The sequence below is a fragment of the Saccopteryx leptura genome, chromosome 3, assembly GCF_036850995.1.
Source record: "Saccopteryx leptura isolate mSacLep1 chromosome 3, mSacLep1_pri_phased_curated, whole genome shotgun sequence".
NCBI lineage: Eukaryota > Metazoa > Chordata > Mammalia > Chiroptera > Emballonuridae > Saccopteryx > Saccopteryx leptura.
In genome coordinates, this window is record NC_089505.1 from 40,955,862 (window position 1) to 40,967,966 (window position 12,105).

The 12,105-nt window shown below is 41.2% G+C and overlaps 1 protein-coding gene across 2 annotated transcripts in view; it reads right to left on the reverse strand.

Moving 5' to 3' along the window:
* The window catches only part of HSF2 (heat shock transcription factor 2), a 37,364-nt gene extending 26,903 nt beyond the window's left edge, over positions 1 to 10,461 (reverse strand). The window contains exon 1 of one of the 2 annotated variants that reach the window (XM_066373348.1): positions 10,263 to 10,461. In XM_066373348.1, the coding sequence (XP_066229445.1) occupies positions 10,263 to 10,355 (93 nt within the window). In that variant the 5' untranslated portion in view covers positions 10,356 to 10,461. The remainder of the gene's footprint in view (positions 1 to 10,262) is intronic. The other variant, XM_066373349.1, reaches the window with a different exon arrangement.
* Between the last annotated feature and the right edge of the window lie 1,644 nt (positions 10,462 to 12,105).

A 12,105-nucleotide genomic window follows, 5' to 3' on the forward strand; every position in this document is an offset into this window, starting at 1 on the left:
AAGATTAACTGCAGTAAGTTTCTAACAAATGAAAAACTGAATTTTAGAAACTCAGTTTCATTCATAATTGACTATATAGCAAAACAAATTATTTTCACGTTAGACTGGCAAAATTTAAAAAATTTGATAACCAGTGTTGGTTAATAGGTAATAACTTAAAAATGCATATATTTTTTCCCTAAAATCAAAGAACTTACCCTCTACCTCACTGCTCTCTCAAATTACCCAAATGAGTCTTTTCCTTCACTGCAAAATTTAACAAATATTTTGAAGTCCCCTTCTCCAACTCAGGATCATCTCACTTTTGCTAAAAATTGGTTTCTGTTTCCCTCACTCTACTTAAACTGATTTTTCTAAAATGTCAAATGCCAAATTTAATGCTTTCTTTTCAGTCATCTTCCTACACCTCTCTGTGGCATTTCATTTGGCATTACTGACATCTCCCTCATTAAATGCTCTACTCTCGGCTTTGAAACTATACACTTGACCATGGCACCTAAATACACTCTTTTCTTAGGCAATCTCATCCACATCAGTGTATCTAATTACTAACTTTATTATGAATAATGATTATCACATCTACACCTCTGCCCCGACCATCTCAAATTTCAAACTTGGATTTCCTATTGTCAACATTTTTACACAATGTTCTTTAACTCACTATGTTCTCACCCTATTACCTATTTCAAACCTATATTTCTATTCCACCAGTCAACTTTTTCCTCTATCTTCCATCCTAGCATGCCTTTCTCCCCTTTAAGTTACCCAATTAAGTTTGACATTACCAACAAAAATAAAAATGAAAAACTCATTTTAACAGCTAGTACTTGAGGGAAATACTAAAAATGTTCCCTTTAAAAATAGGAAAAAGGGCCTGACCTGCAGTGGCGCAGTGGGTAAAAGCATCGACCTGGAACACTGAGGTCACTGGTTTGAAACCCCGGGCTTTCTTGGTCAAGGCACATATGGGAGCTGATGCTTTCTGCTCCTCCCTCCCTTCTCTCTCTGTCTCTCTCTCTCTCTGTCTCCTCTCTCTAAAATGAATAAGTAAAATCTAAAAATAAATAAAAATAAGAAAAAAAAATAAGAAAAAGGACCCTGGCCAACGTTGGCTCAGTGGTAGAGTGTCGGCCTGGCGTACAGGAGTCCCGGATTTGATTCCCGGCCAGGGCACACAGGAGAAGCGCCCATCTGCTTCTCCACCCCTCCCTCTCTCCTTCCCCTGTGTCTCTCTCTTCCCCTCCCACAGCCAAGGCTCCACTGGAGCAAAGTTGGCCGGGGCGCTGAGGATGGCTCTGTGGCCTCTGCCTCAGGCGCTAGAATGGCTCTGGTTGCAACAGAGCATCGCCCCCTGGTGGGCGGGCCGGATGGAGCCCAGTACAGCGCATGCAGGAGTCTGTCTGACTGCCTCCCCGTTTCCAACTTCAGAAAAATACAAAAAAAAAAAAAAAAAAAAAAAAAGAAAAAGAAAAAGGGATCCTATGATCACTGCTTCTATGATACCCTTACTGAGGTCGCAGCCACAGCAAAAGAAAACAATTGAAGGTATAAGATTCTAAAAAAAAAAAGAAAATTGTCATTTACAGATGTTATGGATGTACACTTAAGAGAACCCAAATCAGTAAAATGATTAGCTCACTAGTTTATTATCAATAAACAAATGACATTTGTATTTCTAATTACCAGCAACAGTGAGACATATTTTTAACTAAAGGACACCACATACAACAACTACAAAATACCCAGGAAGAAATTGAACAAAGATGTGCAAGACCTAATTACAAAAAGATTATGAAACTATTAAATAATAAATTTAGAAAGATGCCTTGTTTATGAGAATACTCAGTATTGTAAAAATATCTATTTTCCCTAATCTGATTTATAGTTTAAATGCAACTCCAAAAAAAATCCCAAGTTTTTTTTAAAAAATGGAACTTGATTTTTAAACATATATGAAAAGCCAAAGACCAACAATAGTTACGGCACTCCTGAAGAATAAGCTGCCCTCCAAAAAGCAACTCATAAACTTTCTAAGTTTTATAGTTATAGTAATTAAGACATGATAAGGGTATGTGATATATGATTGTCCGATGGAATAGAGAACCTAGAAACAAAACCAGAATATATAATTTTGCTGTAAGACAGAGGTAGCAATACATATCACTGCGGAAAGAAAAGACTATTAACAAAGGGACAAGGACAACTAAATATATTAAAAATAATGAAACTGGATCACTCATAAGACACAAAAATCAATTCCAGGTGATAAAGATATGAAATGTAAACCTTTTAAACTTTCAGAAGAAAAAGACATAAAAAAGCTCTTTTCTTTCTGGGGTAGAGAAGGAAAATGTCTTAAAGAAACAAAAAGAGTAAACCATAAAAAAGACTGATATATTAAATTACACTAAACTTAAGAATTTCTGCTCATCAAAAGAATGTAAAAAGATAAGCCACAAATTGAGAAGATACAGGCAGCACATATAATCAAAAAATGAATATACAGAATATACAAGGAATTTCTACAAATATGAAAGATAAACCACCCAATAGAAAAATGGTCAAACACTTCATAGAAGAGAAAACAAATGGTCAATTAATACAAAAAGGTGTTTGAACTTATTAGAAATTGGGGAATTACAAATTAAGACCTCACTGAGGTAACAGTTTACATATACTATAGATTGGTGAAAATGATAAAATCAAATTTTGAAGGTGTGTTAATGGACAATCTCAGATATGGCTAAGAGTATAAACCAGTGTGATCTCTTTTGGAAAAAATCTGAGCTGTCTTTAGATGGAAAATTTCATATCCCATTTGCCAGCAACTCTACCCTTCTATGTGTATGCAACTTAGAAAAATTTCTGCTTATATATACCAGGAAAGTAGTATAAAAATATTCGTAACAGCGTATGACACAATTGATTATCTCCTGTTTCTTGAACCATTTTCTTCCATTAACTTTTTTTTAAACTCACATTATTTTATTTGATTTTATGTTTACATAGATTCAAGTGTCCCACTGAATATATCTCCCCCTAATTCCCTCGCCCCCCCCCCATGCCTTCCCTCCAGGATTTGCTGTCCTGCTCTCTATAATGCTGTTATGTGTATATAATTTCATTAATCTCTTTTCCCTTCTCTGATCCCAACTTCTACTTTCCTTCTAGTCCCTTTGATCCTGCCTCTGCCTCTGTTCCCTTGCTCAGTTCACACTGTTCATTGAATTCCTCAAAAGAGTGAGGTCATATGATATTTTTCTTTCTCTGCCTGGCTTATTTCACTTAGCATGATAGTTTCCAGGTCCATCCATGTTGTGGCAAAAAGTAAGATTTCCTTCTTCCTCACAACCACCGTGTAGCACAGCGGTTCTCAACCTGTGGGTCGCGACCCCGGCGGGGGTCGAACGACCAAAACACAGGGGTCGCCTAAAGCCATCGGAAAATACATATTTATTATACAATACATTTTTAAATAAAATATATATTTCCAATGGCTTTAGGCGACCCGTGTTAAAATATGTCTTTTCCAATGGCTTTAGGCGACCTGTGTCGGAAAATACATATTTATTATACAATACATTTTTAAATAAAATATGTATTTCCGATGGCTTTAGGCGACCCGTGTTAAAATATGTCTTTTCCGATGGCTTTAGGCGACCTGTGTTAAAATATGTATTTTCCGATGGCTTTAGGCGACCCCTGTGTTTTGGTCGTTCGACCCTGCCGGAGTGGCGACCCACAGGTTGAGAACCGCTGGTGTAGCATTTCATTGTGTATATGTACCATGGCTTTTTAATCCACTCTTCCACTAACTTTTATGACCTCAGTCCCTGTTCTTTCTCTCTTATTGTTCCTTCTCAATCTCTTTTGCTGTATTTTTCTTCTCTTCATAGCATCTAAATGTTGGAATAACCTTTCTTTCAGTTCCTTCTGTTTTCATTTGTCTCCCTGATGATCTCATCCAGTCCCATGGCTTTTACCACTAACAAGCTCCAAACTCCACCATGAATGCCAGTCTTATATCCAAACATCCTATTCAAAATTTCCACATGGATGTCTTGAAGTGTAGAAGTCATTCAGGCTGCTCAAGAATATTCATTTGTTCTCAACACTGCATGCACTTCCTCACCTCCTTTAAAATTAGATGCAACCATATGAATAAGTGTGGTCAATAAAAATGTAAGCAAAATAAAATAATTTTCAAATAGTATTAGTAAGCCATCTGTAGTCTCAAAGTTAAGATGGTTCTGCCCATATTTCTCCAAATATTCCCATATCTTAGCAAATGGTATCATCCATCCTGTTGCTCCAGCCAAATCTAATTCTTCTCTGCCCCTCCTCTAACGTCAGCCTATTTATCAGTTTTGCAGCTCTGCCTTCAAAGTAGGTATCAAATCCTATTACTTCTCAGCACTTTCACTGCTACTACCCTAGTCTCAGCCACACTGTAATAAATACCATAGTGGAAAACAGTGATAGTCTTCTAACTAGTTTCTTAATTTCCACTCTTTAACCAGAACCTTAAGGCCCTACCATCTGCTCCTGCCTACCTTTCTGACCTTACTTTCACATTTTCTAAGGATACTCTAATAACATGCGCCTTTCCAATAACATAAACATGTCATGATCAAGGCCTTTACACTTGCCATTATCCTTTGGTCCATTCTTTCTAATCATGTCTCTGCTCAAAAGTCAACTGTTCAGAGAGGCTTTCTTCATTACTCTACCTACAATACCCACAAATCTCTATCATTTTACATACTAGTTTATTGCTCCAAATTAATTCTTCATTGTCTGCTCTGCAAGCATGGAGCTGGGTCCCATAAATATCTTTTTCCAGTTGGCATGGTGTTAAGCTTTGTCAATAGAAGATACTAGAGAGATATTAAAAGAAAGGATTCTCCTTCCTAATTCCAGTGTGTCCTAACAGGCTCCTTCAGTGCAAGCAGATCCTCCACATTCATCTCCTGCAGTGTATGGAGGTCAGCAGCGCCCCAGGCTAGCAGCCTCCCTCAACATTCCCTCTTCCTTGGGAGGTTTCAAATTCCCCAATAGCTTTCTAGAGAAAGGGCTTATAAATATTTCCTTAAAGGGCTAATTAATAAATATACATTTTAAGCTTGCAGATCATAAGGTCAAAACTCTGCCCTTGTAGCAAGAAAGCAACTATATAGACAATATGTAATAAACTAAGCATGGCTGTTTCGATTAAACTTTATTTGTAAAATAGATGGCTACCTCATGGCCCTAGTTTGCCAATCTCTACCCTAGAGGTTACATTTCCCAACAAGTCCTGAAGGATGAATTTCCAGTAAGTTCCACCAGTGTAGCACCAGTAACTTATTTGCCAGTCAGTGAGACAAGGTCACTCTCTCCAACAAGGCCAGCATCTTCGAATTGGAGGAAAGGGCTCTCTTACTGGGGCATTCTATCTTAGCCCTAGCAGTGATGGGTGCGTCTTCTAACTGCTATTCCTATATTTCATAGAGTTTTCTTTACTCCAATTCACCTAATATAGTTAATTCTATTCAACTTTCCTTGTTCAAAAAACTGTATGACATGTTTCCTAACTGGACTTTAAATTGATACACTCTCTTTTGACCCTGATTTATTTTCTTTATGGTATTTACACTATCTTATTTGTGTTTGCTTACTTTTTAATTTCTTATCCTTCACTAGAATGCAAGCTCTATGAAGGCAGACTATTGAATGAACTCCTAGTACTAGCACACTGGTCATAACAGATTTGCAACAAATATTTGTGAATGACTGAATAAATGAATTTGGGTCACAGTAAATTTTATTTTTAGAATTTCAACTCTTGGATTATATCAAATATGTGGTGGCGCAGTGGAGAAAGCGTCGACCTGGAATGCCTGGTTGCCGGTTCAAAACCCTGGGCTTGCCTGGTCAAGGCATATATGGAAGTTGATGCTTCCTGCTCCCCTCCCCCCTTTCTTTCTCTCTTTCTCTCTTCTCTAAAATGAATAAATAAAAAAAATTTAAAAAGATATTAATGGCTCTTGGTTATTTCCGCTCTCACATACAACCCTCATTTACTCAAATGATTCTGTCTCTCCACTTACAGTATTCCTGTAGTCTCCACTCTAAAATTAGTAAATAGCATCTGAGTGCAAACATTCCACCCTACTGCCGTGCAGACTTGTGAAGCTCAAGCAATACAACCCAGAACTCTCCCTACACATTTTACAAGGGGCAGAAAGCCATTACTGAATAGAATGGGTAGCTTCTTCTTAGGCCTCACTCATGAAGGCTGATAGGCTTCTGAAGAGGAGTAATGGCTGTTACCAAACTGGTCCTCTTGGTTAAAAATATCTAAAATATTCTTATTAATAAATACTTAAGCTACACTACCTTAAAACATTTTTCAGAACAGAAACTTGCAATGCTTTTTTAAACAATCAGTCAACTACTTAATGTTCACCAACCACATTCTGAGTTTCAAGCTCCTTCTCTCCTAGGTAAACAAACTAAAAAGACTTCTCAGTGGATCTTTCAACTTTTCTGTAGACCCATCTAAGGTGGATTTCTGCCAAACTGTGGCCTTACTTGTTTTCACTTGCAAATACTGTAATAATGCAATGGTTACTGAGAAGGTCCAAACAATACCAGAACATTGGGAGCAAACTCAACCAAAGCAGCTAGAGAACACTGGACAAATACTATTTTTGCACCCTTCCCCTTCTATTTCCGTATTTGTCTCCACTGATTTGAGAGGGATTTGAAAGTAAAGAATAACAAAAGACACAAAAAAGTTGGATGTAAAGTCTTCAGTAGAAACTACTTCTTGGTCTTCTCAAGCAACCTGAAGAACAGAGACAAAGGTAGTAACACCAGCAAAACAATAAATTCCTAGTTTTTCCTTTTTTTTATTTTTTATTAGTTTCACTTCAACATACTCAAGTTATCAATATCAATAACTGTAAAAGCTGTTTCTCACTATCAGTAGCAAGAACATCCTTCAACTTCCACAACCTCATCTCTGAATATCAAGGATCCCCAGTTGCTTCCAAGATACACCTGTGTACTCTGTTTAGGACTCTTTTACAACCGAAATAGCTTTATGTTGCCTAATATTACTATCTGTTCTTGATTTAGCAATAGACTACCTACCAGAGCCAAAATAGTTACATAAAATTTTGAAGTTACAGCAACTGAAAGAACAAAGGGAAAGTAAAAAAAAAAAAAGAAAACCTTCCATGAGGAGAATGTGAGAAAAATAAAACATGTACAGTATGTTTTAAAGACAATCTGGGTCTAATGATATTTTTACTATTTGAATCAATAATGTACTTAGTAAACTTTTGATGGCTTGGAATATGTCTATAATTAATGATAAGAATGTGGATTATTTCATTTTTAATTTCTGTCATATTACAAGTTTCAAAGAAAACTAAAGTTACATAAGTCTTTAGGAATATTAAGCCAAGTTTTACAAACTATAGTTGGTTAAGCATTTTCTTCCCTTGCCTTACTCAAGCTAGAGAAGTAAATTATTGTATTTTCCACCAGCAAAAAAAATTGCATAAAATATCGTCTTTCCAAAACATCTGCTGCTTCTAAAAGATCTTAATATGAAATAGGATAAATGCTAAACTACCTCAACAGAAGTTTAGCAAAACAAGTTTGAAGGAAATAAGACTTTTTTTAAATAGCAACTTAAATTTTTATTTCATTTATTACTTTAAAGAGAGGAAACAAAGGAAGGAGAGAGGGAGGGAGGGAAGGAAGGAAAGGAGAGAGGGAGAGAGGGAGGAAAGGGAGAGGCAGAGACACACATCAATTTGTTGTTCCACTTATTCATGCACTCATTACTTGTTTCTTATATGTGCCTTGACCAAGGATCAAACCGCAACTTGGCATTTTGGGATGACACTCTAACCCAGCTACCTGGCCAGAGCCAATAGCAAGTTCAAAAAAAAAAAAAAAAATAGCAATTTTTAAAAGATGAGAGTAACTTACTTTGGTTTTTCCATCTAACATCACTGTTTAAAGTTTTATCTTTTATTGTTATTACTTTTGGAAAAATCAGACGGCTTCTTTAAGTCACTAAGTTTTAGCCCTAGACAACATTAATCCAGAAATGCCAAGTGACTTGTGAACGGGTAATATTTTGGTAACTACATCTTGTGCCAAGCTGTATTAGGTGTAGTGATGTTGCTGGAACACTGATCTAGGTCAGAAACCTATGCTAGATTCCCACCTCATATAATGGCTAGCTTTGAAATTATGAATAACTAATCTAGTCTGCTAAGCCTCATATCCTCATCTACATAATGATAAGACTAAATTAGATGATTTCTAAGAGTCTTTTCTGGCATAAGTCAATCCATATCATTCGTACTACTCCCATTATATATTCTGAGAATTTCATTGATTCATCAAATATTAAGTACCTACCGTGTCTCTGGCATAAATACTGTCCTTGCCATCACTGAATTTATATTTTAATTGTCCCATTATGTACTAGAAAATATAGTTAAGCTTAAACTTAATAGAATAAATAAGAATAATTTTAAGCTGCTTATATGGCTTAGAATTCATAAAATGATGCACTTATGGCTCGGTATGAAACTCTCCGTATTTGATACTGCCCATAAAGCAAGAAACGTTATTAATATACTTTGGCTAATGAGAATTTATTAGACCTGCCACCGACATAATGTCCTTTAATTAAAGCCATATATTTATGTAACATTTCCAGGAAATAAAAAGAAGGCGGCCCATACAAGCCAAAAAGGTATAATAAAAACAGCTTGGGTGGGGGGAGACTCAGTCCAATCTCCAACATGAATACAGGATGAGTAACAGCACTCCATGCTGATCCATCCTTGTCAACTTTTAATCCTTCAGGCTGATGAAAGCATGAGACATCGGTTTATTTTTAAGTGCATGTGGGCAGCTGGTTTCCCTATTTTCACCTTTCTTTGTACAACTGTACAGTTCATCAGATGCTTCATACCATCCAGCTGATAGTGACCTTCACGAAAATAAGTCCTAAAAGGAAGATTTTTTTTAAAAAAAATGAACAAATGACTGTAATGTAAGACAGAATATGGTATTATCACGGTCAAAACTTCAAGTATGTACTGAACATAGTGCCCCCTGTGAAAACAAAAGTAAATTTTAAAGCTAAGAATTCCTTTAAATAGGAAAGGAACAGAAAAGCAGAGGAGAAAGAGGGGCCGTAACATCTACTCAGCACTGAAGAGTGTCGCGCACTGTGCAGGTAGCTTTCACTTCTAACCCAGACGTCTAAACAAGAAAATATCCAGAGACGATCCTGTACAACAGGAGAAATCCGCTCCCCTTCACAGGATTCCAACAGCGGGGAGTGAATTCTACCACCAACGCTGCTCGCGCAGAAATCATTCCGCGCCGACTCTCCGCGCTCGGCCTCGGAAGGGGTCTCGGTCACCTAGGCAACCCGCTCCTTCCCGCAACGCCGCAGCACGGGCCAGAGAAGCGGGGGAGCCGGCCACGGTCCCCGCTTCGAGGCCACCGTCCCCGTTTCCAGGCCGAGCTGGGATCAAACCCGTCACCGAGTCACTCCCTCCATCACTTCGAAGAAACCGCTAGTGAAACTCGGCGCTTCGCGTTAGCTCCTCAGTCGTCACTGAACACCTCTCAGCACTCGTGTTACAACAATCAGAAAAATCTGTTTATATAAATATGGCTCAGAATCACCACATGACAATGTGCTATTTCCTACTGAATATTGTAAAAGCTCCTGACCAGCGGCCACCTGCCCTGGCCCATCGGCCTACGGCCCTGAGGCTCTCCTCGCTGCGGGGCGTGCGCGGGCTCAGCGACGGGAATCGGGTCGCCGGGGTGAACTTCCCCCGACACGGAGGACGAAGGACGAGCGTGCAGGAACGTGCCTCCCGCGCCCTCGGCTCGTCGGCCGCCGCAGCTCCGCCGGGCGGTTCCGAACGCCGCCGCGGCCGGACCGTTACGAGGCCCAGCGGAGGCCGCGGCGCCCCGCGCGGGCCGCCCCTCCCCCACCGCGGCCTGGGCGGCCGACGCCGGCCGGACACCCGCCGCTCCCCGCCCCGGCCTGCACGAACAATACCAGGGGCTCCCCGCGAGGCCGGGCGCGAGGCCCGCGCGGCCCAGCCACCCCACAGGCCTCGCGCAGGTCGTCGAGCCACAGGCCGCGAGGGACAACCCCGCGGGAGACAGCGAGAGCGGGGGCGGTTAGTCCCGGGGCTCGGAGGCCGCGGTACCCTGACCCGTACCTGGCTCCAGGTGATGAACTCGTTGGTGTGGGTCTCCTCCACAAGCGTCCACAGCTTGCTGAGGAAAGCTGGCACGTTCGAACTGTGCTTCATTGTTAACGAGGCGCAGAGATTCCACGTTCTACACCGAACGCAGCAGTGGCGTTGGCGGCGGCAGCAGCTGCTCCCCGAGAACGCCCACAACGCAGGCGCAGCAGCTCTCGTGCCCCGCCCCCCCCAACCTCGCCTGGCGCGCCGCGAGGAGGGGAGGCCCCAAGGCCGCACGTGATTGACAAGTCTCCTGCGCTCCTCTCTTGCGCAGTGGTCCCGCGCCCGTCTCATTCCTGGCCAATCCCGGGCTCTGACTGAACGACAGAGAAAAGTGATTGGATACTATTGATGTGAGGGGGTGGGAGCAGAAGGGGATGCTGCCTTCTCCTTCGCCTTTTATGCAAACGCTCTCATGGTAGCAGACCTTTGGCTTAACGACAGTGTTTGGTTGTTTCACGTGGGAACAGTTTAGATTTCCTGGGCTGTGGCTGAGAGGCTACAAAAAACTCTCACAGGCCTGCCTGAGTCATAAATTTGGCAGGCATGTGTATAATTCAGATGGGAGAAGAGAGCAGTTTTCAAGTATGATGTGTTAGGCCCCAAATTGAAACTATCTTAAAAATAATAAACTTGCCTTGGCCGGTTGGCTCAGCGGTAGAGCGTCGGCCTAGCGTGCGGAGGACCCGAGTTCGATTCCCAGCCAGGGCACACAGGAGAAGCGTCCATTTGCTTCTCCACCCCTCCGCCGCGCCTTCCTCTCTGTCTCTCTCTTCCCCTCCCACAGCCAAGGCTCCATTGGAGCAAAGATGGCCTGGGCGCTGGGGATGGCTCTATGGCCTCTGCCTCAGGCGCTAGAGTGGCTCTGGTCGCAACATGGCGACGCCCAGGATGGGCAGAGCATCGCCCCATGGTGGGCGTGCCGGGTGGATCCTGGTCGGGTGCATGCGGGGGTCTGTCTGTCTCTCCCTGTTTCCAGCTTCAGAAAAAAAAAAAAAAATGCAAAAAAAATAAATAAATAGATAAATAAACTTTGTCCTTAAATTTTAATGAGAAAATGGACCCTTTAAAATACAGGTACTTGTATCAAAAAGAGGAATTAAATAACTCACTCTTTACTAAGCATTTACTACTATGAACCAGGATCCGTAACAGGCGCCTTACATTGCTGTGTTTAATTCAACAGACATTAACTGCCCACTATATGCTCAACATAAAAAGAAATAGTCCTAGCTGGCCGGTGGCTTAGTGGATTGAGCATCTTCTGACCTTGGGGATGACCCAGAGTGCCCACGGCCCCAGCTGGATTGGAAGGCCCCGCTGGACCCTGAGGTCTCAGGCTGGAGTCCAGATCCAGGCACCAAGAAGCAATGAATGGGTGCACAACTAAGTGGAACAACAAGTTGATGCCTTTCTCTCTCTCTCTCTCTCTCTCTCTCTCTCTCTCTCTCTCTCAGAAAAAAGAAAAGAAATAGTTTTACACTGCTTTAATCAACTAAAATAATTGTTTCTGTGACATCTTAGGACAAGCGGTGCAGGCCACCAGCCATGAAAACTGAGTACATCCAGTACATGGCTAGAGAAAAAAAGATAAACAACCATTAGAAATGTAGCAATATTTTCCACTGAACTCTATGTACCCAGATCATGAAAGCCCCTACCCTAGAGACTTAGCCAAGAACAAGGTCAGCTAATCGCACCTCTCCCGCCCTTGTAAACGTTGCTTGCTTGCTTAGCCTAGATAGCCACCACCCTATAAAAAGGAGCCATTTTAGAAGCTCGGGGCTGCAGTGCTCCCTTGCGTGGGTTGCCTGCA